The following is a 14,932-nucleotide window of genomic DNA, read 5'->3' as shown; positions in this document are numbered from 1 at the left end:
AGAAGTTGAATTAGCAAGTATACAGTCTATAACGAAAATACCTGAAGATGGAACGACTGTTCCGTTCTTCTGATCTTCCTTTAGCTTTGGACATTCTCTTTTGTAATGGCCTATTCCATCACAATAAAGACAGCTTGATGTGGACTTGTCCTGCTTTGATTTAGCATTGCCCTTGGACTTTCCACCTTTCTTGAATGGTCTCTTTCTAGCCTTGAGTAAATCTTTGGCTTCACAGTCCAGTACTATTTCAGCCTTTCTGACAAGGTGAATAAATTCTGCAACTGTTTCTTCTCTTGGTTCACTTAGGTATAGTTGCTTGAAGCGACCAAACCCACTGTGTAGTGAATTGAGCAAGACAGAGACTGCCATCCTTTCGCTTATTGGTGTTCCTAGTAGACTTAGGCGATCAAAATATGAACACATAAGATCCACATGGAACCTCAGTGGGACGCCTACCCTTTGTTTAGTGCGAAGGAGCTGAACATGTGTTTCTTGGACCTCCATCCTATAACACCTGTTGGGAGAACTAACCTTTAGACCAGACAATTATTCAATCAACTCATGGACGTTCAGGTCCCTGTCCTCCGTACTTCCACGACAGATATCCCTCAGATTCTTGATGAGCGTAAAAGGTTCATAGGCTACAAACCTTCTAGCCCAATCATCAGGGATATTGTTCAGCATGAGACTCATAACCTTTTTGAGATCCGCATCCCAGGCGTAAAATCTCTCAGGGGTCATGTCTCTGGCATAGTAGCTTGGCATGGGATGTGACAGTACATACTCAAGTCCATTGAGTTTGACTATTTCAACTAGCTTAGATTCCCATTCAAGAAAATTTGTCAGGTTCAGCTTGACCATAAGCTCAGAACCCATGATGATGTTTTGATTGTTGTTTGCCATATTAAAACTACAATTGAAAAGAATAAACAAATAAATAACCATTCACAGTTTCTCTTAATAAACTTAAATTCTAGCATACATGCATAATTCAATGTTTATTAAGCATTTTATTCAAATTATGTGTTCCGGCAGGTGTGAATAAAATGATTCCAAGATCCTAAAATCATTGAAGAACTAAGCACAGTTTGTCGACTTAATCCTAGAACATCTTAGGTAAGCAAAAGCCTTTTGCTAATAGTCTAGAAACTATTCTTGGTTGATAGGTACGTCTAAGAACTTATTAGGTAAACCTATCGAATTTGCCACGACATAAAAGGACTCCTTACTTATATCGTTGAGTTTCACCAAAACTAACATGTACTCACAATTATTTGTGTACCTTGCCCCTTTAGGACCAATAAGTAACACCTCGCTGAGCGAAAACTATTACTAGATTGATGTAAAGGATATCCAAGCAAGTGTATATTTTGGCATGGCACCTTTTAACTCAATTTTTAAGTTTGGAACTTAAGGCTCTTACTATGTTGGTTAGATTTTAAGTGAACTAAAATCCTTAATCATGCAACATAATCAAGCTTTTGATCTCATGCATTTTAAGACATATTTAAAACAATAAATAACTTAAAACATGCATAAGATATTTGTGATCTAGTATGGCCCGACTTCATCTTGAAGCTTTGACTTCAAAGTCCGTCTTGAAAATCTCCGTGGGAGGCACCATTTTCTTCAAATAGGATAAGCTATAACTAATTACAACTATTTGATGGTTCGCAGACCATATTTGAATTGAAAAATAACTTTGGTACTTTAGACCAATTACATTCAAATTAATGGTACGCAGACCATATTTTCTATCCTATTTGGGCCATACTAGTCACTTCATAACCTGCAAAACAGTACATATACAATATATACCATTCACCCATTCATTATCATGAATGGCCCACATAGCTGGTTAGTAAAACACATTATGCATCACGTAAACATTTGCAGCAATTAATCAAGGGCACCAATAATCTACCAATTATTCAGTCCTTATTAATTCTAATCAAGTTGTTTTAACCTTAAGGATTTGTAGACCTAATCAAGAGTTTATGACTAAAAAGCGCTCCCACTTAAACCAATAAATTCATATGCTTTACCAATTTTAAACATAAAAATGTATTTCTAGTCTAACCGGAAACATACAAATTTAATTAAAATTTAAAGCTCATATAAATTTATAATTGAATCCAAAAAGTTTAATTTAATTTCAGTCGCATTTAAATTAATTCATGATTTTAATTTTAGTAAAATAATTAGAATAAATAACATTTATTATAATTATAATATTCAAAATTAAAATCCAAGAAAATAATTTAAATTATTAATTTTAAAATTAATTAAAATTACGTGAACTGAAATTTTCAAATTAAACATTCAGAACGATCTAATCGTAACGCAAACACCCTACGCGTTGCACGCCCATGGGCCGCACGCACACAGCCATTGCTGGTCATGTGCGCGCAGCCCATGCGCTCGTCGCATAGCTGCTGCATCCCTATCGCAAGCCTCCGCACGCATTGGTGCTCGCTGCGCGCGCCAGCGCTCATCGCACGCGGGCTATCGCTCGCAGTGCGCGCGCGACATCGCTCGCTGGGCGCGCGACATCGCTCGCTGGGCGCGCGACATCGCTCGCTGGGCGCGCGAGCCATCGCTCGCTGGGCGCGCGACATCGCTCGCTGTGCGCGCGAGCAATGCTAGGCGCAGCGCTCGTGGCACGCGAGCTTGCGCTCGCTGCGCGCTCTTGTGCGAGGCAGCGCGCGTTGTGGGGCAGCTCGCTTGCTGCCCACACGCGACTGCCTTGGCTCGCCCTACGCCCATGCCCATTCGTCCATTGGTCGTGGCACACGACACAAGGCAGGGCTGCTGCCTTGTGCTCGTGCACTACGCCCTTGCTCATTGCATTCGTGCCGCATGGGCGACGAGCTCCCTTGCTCGTCGTCGCATGCCCGCATTATACAACACCCCTTAAGGGTAACACGAAGCGTCCATTGCTTCGTGCGTGCAAGTTATATGAACGAATCGCATAAAAATTTAAAATTTATATTTAAAATTAATGACAAATTAATAAATAATATTAATTTCATAATTTTAGGGCGAAAAAATCGAAAATTTATTATCCAATTGATTTCCGATTGTTATGGATTCAAGTCTAGGTCATAAAAATTTAAAATTTATCGTAAATTTACAATTTTTATGGTGGTTTTTAATCATAGGTTTCTAATTAAATTACAATTAATTATGAAAATCAAATTAATTCTAAATTATTTTAATTTTCAACAAATTAATCATAATTACAAATTAGATTGCATAATTAACAAGACTAGGCATTCAAACTTGTTAAACATATGCAGTAGGTCAATCAAAAATTCAAGATTTATCAACAAGAATCGCAAATATTTAATTTAACATCTTAAATTTACGAAATTTTGCATTCGAAAAACTAAAACCTTCGAAAAGTCATAGTTAGGCTTCGAATTTGAGAATTCTGGGTTCGGCAGAAAAATACTATTTTTGTCAAAATTTTAGAATGCCTTTTACATGCGGAATTGACACAAAAATCACTCAATTCGGATGAGTAACGAAGAAACTGCCGAAAAACTGCGTACGTATAATTAAATAAACGCAATTTGCAATTAATTAACAATTACGAAAATTAATCACCCCTTTTAATTCTTGCAAATTTGTAATATTTAACCATGTTCATGCAATTTAGATTATGAAAATAATAAGGGGCTCGTGATACCACTGTTAGGTTATGATACATATGACAATTCATAAATCATGCGGAAAAACCATAAACCCAGGAAAACATATTATTTACACATAATCATTTAGCATAGATTAGATGCATACTCTTTGTTGCGTGCCTTCCCTAGCTGCGCCCGAACCGAACAAGAACAAGTCTTTAGGACTCCAAGTGTCGTCCCTCCGTAGATAGTCCACAGCACGTCCGGATCCGCCTTAAGATTGACCAACTAGAATCGCCCTTAAGGTACTATTATTTTCGGCACTTTATAGGCAAATGTGTGACTGAATTTTTCTCTCAAAAACTCACTTTGAATACTTTGAAACTTGTGTTATAAATTGTGAGCCCTAGCCTCATATTTATAGCGGTATGGAAAGGGAATCGAAATCCTATTCAGATACAAATTAATTAAACCTAGAATCCTACAAGAACTCTAATTTAATTAATTTATCAAATAGAATTAGGAATTTAATCATTAACCGAACTCTGCATGTTTTAGGAAACGTGCACGAACACAAACACTTGCACACACACGCACGGCAGCCACGATGGGCCCCATGCGTTCGCGCGAGCAGCAGCCCACTCAGCGCCCGCGCGCGCTGCGCGCTGCGCGTGCTGTGCGCGCTGTGCGCGCTGCGCGCAGCCTGCTGGGCCTGGCCTTGCGCTGGGCCTGGCGTTGCTGTTTGTGCGGCGCGCTTGGCTTGCTGGGCGATGGCCTGGCTTCGTGCTGGGCCTCGTCCGGCAGGCCTCGTCCGATGCTTATTCGTACGATGCGCTTCCGATTTAAATTTTCCGATTCCGGAATTTATTTCCGATACGAACAATATTTAATATTTCCGATTCCGGAATTAATTTCCGTTTCGAACAAATATTTAATATTTCCGTTTCCGGAATTATTTTCCGATTCCGGTAATATTTCCGATTCTGACAATATTTCCGTTTCCGGCAATATTTCCGATTCTGGCAATATTTCCATTTCCGATAATATTTTCCGACACGTACCATGTTTCCGTTTCCGGCAACATCTACGACTTGGATAATATTTATATTTCCGATACGATCCATATTTCCGTTTCCGGCAATATCATCGTTTCCGGAGTATTCATTTCTTGCCTGTGACGATCTTAGCTCCCACTGAAACCAAGATCCGTCGGTTCCGAATATTCATAGATGGAGTATTTAATGCTATTAAATACTTGATCCGTTTACGTACTATTTGTGTGACCCTACGGGTTCAGTCAAGAGTAAGCTGTGGATTAATATCATTAATTCCACTTGAACTGAAGCGGCCTCTAGCTAGGCATTCAGCTCACTTGATCTCACTGAATTATTAACTTGTTAATTAATACTGAACCGCATTTATTAGACTTATCATAGAATGCATACTTGGACCAAGGGCATTATTTCCTTCAGTTTGAAACAGAAAAGGAAGGCTAGTAGAGACAAGTGGTTAGTGTTAATAATAACCGCAGTATAGCTTACACCATACTGTAACCTGAAATATATATATCTTTACTACTTTCACCACCACTATAAAACTGTTCATATAAATCTATTGTATTGCTCGCGAGTAATAGTATAATTCTTGGACATATTTGTTATTGTTAAGCACCGTTAATCAAAATAAATCACTATTTTGACATTGTTTATTTAATATTTATGCATTAAACAACTCAGATTAGTAATGTAGTTTAACGCATATCCCTTTCGTCGTCACATTGAACTAGTAAGGACCGTCGCGTAGGCTAATGTTGGGCATTCCCCTCCTCAGTAAACGTCCCCGGAACTCTTAGTCTCTACTGCGCTGGATGTAGGTTGAGGGATCTCCATAACAGAGATCACAACGGAACCTATGGTCGTTGTGATCAAATATGTTCATCTTTCGGGCATAACACGATAACCACGGGTTTTGTCAGTTTTCTTCATTGTAGTTGTAAAACTGAATGGAGACTCCTAAATACTAGTAAAAAGAGGCTAACGCCCACAATTAGTTTCGCTTTTACTTAATATGATTGCCACATCCCGAGGGAAAAGTCGCTCGAGCCATTTTCTCAGGAAGAGTACGCTCGTCCTATTTTTCGACCCCCTCACAAGCGGGCATCACCACCACCATAGCAGGGCTCCGGCAGCGGAGGAAATGGCGCACCGAACAAGAGGAAAGAGAAATCAAAGATGAGAAAGTTAGGGTTTTAGAATTTCGGGATTTCATTTTAATCCAATCAATCAATTTGTAAAGTATAAGAGAAATTATTCAATTGAATATGAGGTGAAGTTGACAATGGAACCTCGACCATTGTTGGCGGTGACGGAGGAGGAATAGAGGGAAGCAAGAACGAGAGAAGATGAGAAGCGGATTAGCGGCTATACAACACAAACAACAATAAAAAAGCACAACATCGACAATAGCATCGACAACGAGGAGGAGGGGAGATGCGGCAGTTGTCGGCTACGCAAGGAGAAGAGAGAAACTGAGGTGATAGAGAAGGATACGGGAGTGAGGAGAGAGAATGAGAGTGAAAGAGAAAATGAGTTTATGTTTCAATTTCCCAGCCTAGGGATTAGGTGGAATTCTCTAGAGTACTTGGCACTCAAGTGACACATAGAAAGGAACCCTTTGACACATGGAGAAGAGAGGAGAGGTCAATGAGCATAATTTGGATAATAAATAAAATTCAGATTAGAAGCTTAATTATAATTAACTTAAATTAAATAGAAATGCTTATCAAAATAGTTTGATAATTATTAGATTAGAGAAACAAATCATCAAAATATATATATTTTGTTGCTCGCTAATTGATTTAAATAGAAACCTTAATTTCAAGTAAATACTTAGGACTAAACAAATTTATTTTAGAATAACAAAATCTAAATTCTTTAAACTAATTAATTTCCTAAAATTATCCTAAGGTAAAACTCGAGAAGTAATTTTCAAAGACTATGTCAAGAGTTAATAAATTTCAAATTTAATCACCAATCTAATAATTTACGTAATCTTAATCTCTAACTAATTTTAAAAAGAAAAACTTTTAAGCGCGGGTATATAAAACGATAGGTATAGGCATCACGAGATTAAGTGCTGCTTAAAAATCAAGGCTATTACAAGAAGAAAACAACATAGCTCTTCCATTAGTAGGAAATGTAATATTCTACTTTCTAGAATCAATCCCTAAAAATTACGTATTTTATTTAGCTTTCTAGAGGTTTTTTATAACAGATCATAGGAAGCAACATATAACATAAAAGGAAGAAAAAAAGGAATTAAATAAAGAAGTAGTACATTAGGGAAAAAATTAATAAAAGTAAGAAAGCAGAAAAATCTACCTTAATTAGCTATAGATAATATATTTGATTGTTTAATATGGTCATATAATGAATATTTAACCTATGCACTAGGCGCATAGATTAGAAAAACCGTTTTTTGAAAAGTAACTTTAACTCTTTACACTATTAACTAATTACAATGGAATGCATCTTATTTTTATTTTTTGATAAATGTACAACTTTTAACGTCACCAGCAATAAGAGCATTATCAGCCCCAAATCTTAAGACTTAAGTTGTGTTGCCATGGTGTATGACTCATAAGTCTTAAGCTCATACGAAGAGAAATTTAGCATTGAAGTGGATGAGCCTCAACAAAACCTTAAATTGAGTCTTGAAAAATTAAGACTCAACTTAAGACTTGGTGTGTGTGTGTGTGTTAAATTAAATAATAAAAATAATATTATACATAAATTTATAAGTATTAAATGAATTTGAGGGGTGAAGAGCTATATTTTATTAAATCTTAATGAGTCTTAACAATAATTTAATTATTAAATATCAATGGAATGTTGATAAGGCGCGCATTAGAAGAAAGTTTTAAGACAAGACCCCGTTAATCGTGGTCTAATGATATTTTTGGGAGGTGCTATGCTATTAGCTTTTTAATTATTTTACAATTCAAATTAATAGGTGTCATGTATAACTTTTGCAACTATTACAAAGACGTGAATAAAAAAATGTAAAAAATATAAAGTAATCTGTAATAGGATAAGACCCAATATAACTAAACACGATAACGCCAAAGTGATTTTCCATAGATGGTATTCCTTAACTAAACTCGATCGATTATGTGAATTATTAGTTTAGTTCACTTGACAATGACATTCTTGAACATTGTTCACCTCATTTTCACTTGTTATGAAAAACAATAAGTTCATATAGGAAATAACAATGCATCACTTGTTGTCGTCCAATCAAACAATGGCTAAATTATTTTCTTTTATTTATTTGGATTTAGTTTTTGGAACAGTGTAAATACTTTAAAGGATTGATTTTATTTACCTCATATTTTTCTTCTAAAATTAAAATTACACTTAGTTTTATTTTATCTCTTCCATTGTTGAACCCTAATTTTTCTTTCTTCTTTTCAATCTAGAGGTATTTTCATAATTTCTCTTGCTTTTATTCATTTTTATTATTCTCGTTCCTTAGTTTAATTAGTCCTTTGATTATGATCCATGTTTATTATTTCTTTTGTGCTTATTAATTAAATTATGAGAGTAGTCATTTTTTAGCTAGTGCTAAGTAAGGAAAGCCATGTTTATACCATGATTCTCATACATTAAAATTTGTTAATTTAGAGATTGTGCTTGAGTAATTTTAATTGATTTGTGCTTAATTATTGATTTATGTAATTGGCCAATTTAGTGAGTCGATTATCTAGCTAATAGGATATAGAATTGAAAGATCATATTCTTAGAGGCTTGATACAATTGGAAATTCTAATTATGTTAAGCGACCGTACTACATATGTTAGATTGAAAGTGTTAAGACCTGGCCGTAGGATTAAAATGTACTTTAATTGCTCGACATAGCTTATTCTTTATCGGATTGATTTGTGTTCTTGGATTGGTATAAGCATGGTGGACCGAACGTACGCCCTAGACCTTTAATTCATTGATAAATTCTACGTTTATATTATTGTTTTAAGTTTTGCTAGTTAATATTCAAAATCATATTTCGTTTATTGAAATAGTTTAAAATAATTGAGAAAACCTAATAGAACTTGTCGTAAGTGGGATCGACCCGTATTTGCTAAGTACTCCGTATCTACTAACAACGGACACCGTGCACTTGCATCACTTTTTATTTCACAAAGTTTTTGGTGTCGTTGCCGGGAGACGATTAGCTTGTAACTAAAACAAGTTATGATAATTAAGTACTAATAAATTAGATAAGTTTATTTAAATTCATATATGAATTCAGAAGTTCATATAAGATTATTTCAGAAAAAATAAGCGTATATCCAAATACTATATATAACTGAAGTAAATTATATATGATAATTGAATTAAAATAACTTCATGCAAGTTTTGTTAAGTTTATACGTAATATTTAAGTCCATATAATTAAGTTAAATGCAGGTGAATAGAATGTAACACACCCTTAATTAGATTGCTTAAAATATAAACCGAGAATATTCAGATAAAAATGTAAAATTGCGGGAAAACATATTTATCAAACCATTAATAATAGCGTAGTACGTTGTACAACTTTTACATGACTCTGGAGATCAAAGTAGCCTAATACAAAATATTTCCTATCAAACTGTGAAAAAGATGCATGCTAGTTGGTACAACTAATCAAGAACAACAATCTTTTACATATTGAGGACAAGACTTAATTAATTATGGTACATAATTTAGAAAGACAAATATATCTACTCCTCACAAAAATTAAAATACAAAATAAATTATCTTTCCTTTGATCACCAAAATTAATGTGCCCTCCTAGTGATCAAATTAATTAAATAGTACGTAGACTATATAATTAATAACCCCGGTCGTACTTACTATTCTGCATGCAATAATGGTGCAAGAACATGCAAACAATGACCTAATTAGATCATGTTGCTTAAACTTGAAGGTTTGGTTAAATTTTCTTGGTACCCATCTCAGCTGCTTATCACTCTAATATATTCTTCTCCTCTCGACTCGATCTCCTTTCTCCTTTGTGTTCATATTTCGCGGTTCATTATGTGCTTGTACGTTATTCGATATTTTATGTTGTGTAGGCTGATCCCAACATTTAAGAGGATTGTATCACGGAACAAGCCACGGCTTGAGCCCAATGTCGCAGTTTGGTCTTCACCTGTTGTGGATCGTCTCCTACAATTAAAATTTCATTCAAATTTATATCGGGTATTGTAAATTAAATCTTATTTTTTTCTATGTTAGGAGCTTAGGACTATACACATTATTCACTCTCTATCATTTTTTGGTACAAAACTTATGGTATAGTTCGTCTAAACCATATGATATGTATTTATGATTTAGAATTTTGTTTCATAGGCAATTGTTTGATATTTTTGTGGCGAGCTTTAATTAGTTCAGTTTTGAAATATACTTATCTTTACAAATTCATATGTACGTACTTTACGTGTAATAAAATCACATATTATATTAAGAAATTAAATATTTAATCAAACCTGGACCAAGAATTTTCCAAGAATCTTCACTCTTAGGACTATTGTCAAACGAAGAGGATCTTGCCCCCATGGAGCTAGTCGATCCCTGGCTGTGAGGCGAAGACAAAGGACTCGGCGACCATTGTCGGTTTACAGCAAAGTAAAGGTCCAAAGCAGGAAGGGTGTTGTAAAGCTTTTGGCCAGCCGCTTCTTCATTAAAGCCAAACCCAAGCTCAATAGAACCCTTAAGTTCATGTAAATCCTCATCCGTTAAATCATCTGCGTCAAGAACCAAGCTCTTTTTCCTTTCTTGCCTTAATTTTTGACGGCGCTTTTTCTCCCATGCAATGTCTCGATGAGTCTCACACATGGACAATTGCTTAGACAACCTCTTCTTGCTCTTCCAAAATGGTGGTGCATGGACAAGTCGTTGTAGCTCCTCGGACTCGGATGACTCTAGCACGGAGGTATCAATCCTCAATGATGAAAACCGAGAACGGTTTGTGGGAGGTGGTGGTGGAGGAGGCGGTGGTGAGGATTCCATATTCGAGCAATCCATGCTATAAAGCATGCTCATATTGTCCCAAGAATGCATGAAAATAATATTATAATTTTATAACAAGGAAATGGAGATGGAGAAGATTGATATAAGGCCGTGGCAGCAAAAAGCTGCCGCGGCCGAAGAAGAAAAGGAAAGGAAGTTGGAAAGGGTGTTGTGCCCTAAATATTATTTAATAGAATATGATATAATTCCGGAGAAATTGATTAATTTTACTACTACAAGATTATGTTATTAGATTTTTTTGTAATAAGAAGAGAAAGGGTGGGGGCACCACAACAACTATCCCAACTAACTTGGGAGGTGGAGGAGAGATATGAAAAAAGGGGGTTAATAGAAAGAATTTACAAGCAATTATTTGTAAGCAAAACGTTAGTTGCGCTCATCCATTGAGGTGCATAAGTGTTACTACCATCCGTTTTTGTAACAATAATAGATAATTACATTTAAGATGGAGTTATATTTAGAGGGATTACACGTACACGTAGTTGCTATTGGGAACTTATTTTTAGGCAAAAATCTATGGAAGTGTATATTTTCCACCTAATAGAGGCGATTGAGAATAAAAAGTAAAAAAAATGCTTTTCAAATTATTAATTAGTTTGTATAATAGTTTTTGTATTTTTTTTCTAGGTAATTGAGTATGCAATTTAAATATACATTCTATACACAATGTGTACACAATATAATTTTAATGTTCGCTTTATTTTTGCTTCAATTTCTACCATCTCCATTTACTTCTTGAACGTTGTGCTAAAACTATTTCCTTATGAAGTTATGATCCATACCTATCCTTTGATTGTAAAATACTTTAATCGACCCAAAAATAAAAATTAGAGAAAACTTCTCTTTCTTTCTCTTCAACTAATTTTGATTTTTTTTTTAAGATTTTAATAGTAACTAAAAATTTTGAAAAAAAAATTATGCTATGGTACAATTATCAAATTACTCTATTGTTTAAAAAATTTCGATCACAATTCAATTAACCTAGATATTACATTTGTACATGGTATACCAGCAATTTAGACAAATTCTTTATGGATAAGAGAACCAAGATCGAGGCATTGTGAAAGGATGACAGATGTGGTATTTTGAGTAGTTAGTGGGTGGTATTAGGAACTTCTCCTATTATATACTCGGTACTATACTACTACTTGTGTTTTATAATACACCAATAAGGTCATGACCTAATGGATAAAACGGAAGCATGTGTATAATAGGTCTCATGTATGAATCTCCGCCGCATTTGTAATTTATGTTGTCCTTGTGACTCATTTGCACTAAAAAAAACCATGTTTCGAAATGTTTTGTTGTTTCGATTCATCGTGGGAAGCGTAGAAAATGTGCAATTCATTTCTAAATCTGGAATGACACTTGACCTTGATCCCTATTCACAATTACTTTATATAAAATCAATAAGGTGTACACGTAGTGGTTAACGCTGAAGGACATTCGAACCTCCATTCTATTGTTTACAAGTTTGCAACTTGTATTGCCTTGTAAAAAAAATAATTCGTAATTCGTAAAAAGTATTACCACAAATTAGAAGGTACACCCAGTTGCATATAAAGATGCATGTAACTAGGTCGTTTTTGTTATGAAATATGATATGGATGCCCATTATACACCCGTCAATATCTCCGGAATATTCTAGGGTTCAGTAAAACCCTAACTATTGTATCCTATATATACCCGGTACTATTGAATAATACACACAACACTATTCTCTCTCTTATATCTCCTCTTTATTCACAACACGTTATCAACACCAATCCTAACCGACTAAGCAAACGAGAAACAAAGGAAGACATCCATCGTTGAGGTAAATGTTATTATACTCGCTAATCTTATTATTGAAAATTTTAGATTGATATAGTGTTCTTGAGGCTATATGCGATTAGAGTAGTATATATGCGATTGTAGTATAATGCTATATGCGATTTACTAATATGCGATTGGAGTATCATGCTATATGCGATTTACTTTTGCATATGTTATTTTTTTTAATGACTGAAGTTAATTGTTAATACCAATCTGTAGATGAATCTCTTTGCCGCAATCATTATTTTTTATTGTACAAATATTGTCGCAATCATTACGTTGGTATTATGATGTCGTAATATATAAACATTGTTAATGATTAACAATCTTGGTCACGATTGTCCTGTTCAATAAGGCATATCATTAACTTTGTATTGTTCTGAAATATATAAAGCATGTCATCTTCGACTTAATTATATTATTGTGTTTGTTTTGTTTAACTGCTCAAGTATTGTACAGTGTATTTCATTATTTTGTTAAACACAAATTTTATTTTAATTAATTTATTGTTGTAGATGATTCCTAATTTGCAATATTTTGTATAGTGAATTATGTCGAATCTTACAAAACTCGAATTCGAGGCCCTTTATATTACTGGAAATAACTATTTGTCTTTGGTGTTGGATGCTACAATTCACCTAGATGCAAAAGACCTTGGTGATACAATCGAAGAAGGAAATAAAGAAACAAGTCAAAACAAAGCTAAAGCAATGATATTTCTTCGTCATCACCACCATGAGGGTCTTAAGATTGAGTACTTGACTATAAAAGATCTCCAAGTCCTTTAGAGTAATCTAAAGGAGAGGTATGACCACCAGAAAACTATAATATTACCAAAAGCTCGACTGACTGGTTACATTTAAGATTACAAGACTTTAAGTATGTAAGTGAATATAACTCAGCAATGTTCAGAATTACTTCACAATTGAAATTATGTGGAGAGAAATTGATGATGCAGAAATGCTAGAGAAAACATACTCTACCTTTCACGCAAATAATGTTGTCCTGCTGTAGACACCTACTTTTGTCCCCATTCCCGAAAGGGAAAGGTTCGATGATGAAAGCATAAATCTCCACTTGACAACGTATCTCCTATAAAATAAACGAATCTCAATTCCCGTCTTCATTTCACCCGAAACCTGCTATTTATGGAAACCTGCTAAAAATAGTAACTGCCGTAAAAGGTAGCTTCTAAAAGTGGCAAATCATAAAAGATAGAAACCTGTCAGAATTAGGTGTTGCATTCCAACATAAATCCTAAATGAGATAGAAAACTGCAAGAATCCTATTCCTAATATGATTCGGAAATAAGAGTTACGTATTAATTAAAATCCTAACGAGCCTAGAGTTCGTAACGGGCCCAGACGCATTCCGTCATAAAATTGATACGCGCTAAAAGACTCGAATTAATCTCAAACTCTACGGATTTCAGGAATCCGAATCTGACCAAGAAAACAGCCCAGACCCTACTTTCAACGCCTGGCTCTGGGCGCCGAAATCTTCGGCGCCCAGGCCTGGGCGCTGAAAATACCTGGGTACGTGTTTTTTCCTAATTCATTATGGATTAGAACTCTGCAATTCTATCTTTCCACGAACTCTTCCCTATAAATAGACCCCTAAATTCGACGTGAAAAACACAACACACAACAACACATAATTATATTCTGAGTATTGACTCCAACCCTTAGCCTAAGCCTCTCGCTGCGAAATTGTTCACGCGTTCTGTCGTAATCGATCCATAAATCGAACAGAACGTATCCTGTCCCATAATTGAGATTTGTTAAATAAAAAGGAGAAATAGCAAAGTCAAAGTTGTTAGTTTTCTGAGAACCGTGACGCACCTCTCAAGGGTGCGTCGTAATGTGTCCCTTTTCGATGATTTAACTGCTTTCCTCCCCCTTTTTATGAACTGTTAAACTAACCTAATCTGATTGTTCTATCACGCCTAACAAATATAATATTTTTGGGAAATCGGATTAAAATGCTAGGTCCCTTAATGCTATTTAAATCAAATAATCACGATCGAATTAGTATTATATGTTGCATATTGTTAAAATCAACTCAGATTAGTTTAATAGTTAACGCATGTCCCTTCAATTATTTATGCTGAGCTAGTAAGGATATCCTGCCTCTGGAGTTATCGACGAGCGAAGTACTCCTCTCGGTAGTTACAGTCCCCCGAACGCTCAATCTCTACCTTGCGGGTGTATGTTGAGAGATCCCCACACCAGGGATCACAAGGGAACCTACGGCCGTCGTGGTCAAACATAATTGCACTCCCTTTATGTCACGATAACCGGGTTTTGTCAGTTTTTCTCATTGTCGTTAAAAACTGAATGGCGACTCATATATTACTAGTCAATTGGGTGTATACTCACAGGAAATCCAATTACACTTGATTGAATAAAA

General features: G+C 35.3%; 1 protein-coding gene across 1 annotated transcript; it reads right to left on the bottom strand.

The window, feature by feature from the left end:
- Nucleotides 1-9,156: 9,156 nt before the first annotated feature.
- On the bottom strand, nucleotides 9,157-10,985 carry LOC110803730 (uncharacterized). The gene is made up of 2 exons (XM_022009267.2): nucleotides 10,165-10,985; nucleotides 9,157-9,844 (listed from the first exon to the last, which is right to left on the bottom strand). Exons 1-2 carry the CDS (start codon nucleotides 10,736-10,738, stop codon nucleotides 9,765-9,767), a joined length of 654 nt encoding a protein of 217 aa, XP_021864959.2. The 5' UTR covers nucleotides 10,739-10,985; the 3' UTR covers nucleotides 9,157-9,764.
- Nucleotides 10,986-14,932: the final 3,947 nt, after the last annotated feature.

Source organism: Spinacia oleracea, chromosome 4 (assembly GCF_020520425.1).
Source record: "Spinacia oleracea cultivar Varoflay chromosome 4, BTI_SOV_V1, whole genome shotgun sequence".
In the NCBI taxonomy this organism is placed as follows: domain Eukaryota; kingdom Viridiplantae; phylum Streptophyta; class Magnoliopsida; order Caryophyllales; family Amaranthaceae; genus Spinacia; species Spinacia oleracea.
The sequence above is the reverse complement of the archived record's forward strand: the minus strand, read 5'-3'. Positions and strand labels throughout refer to the sequence as shown.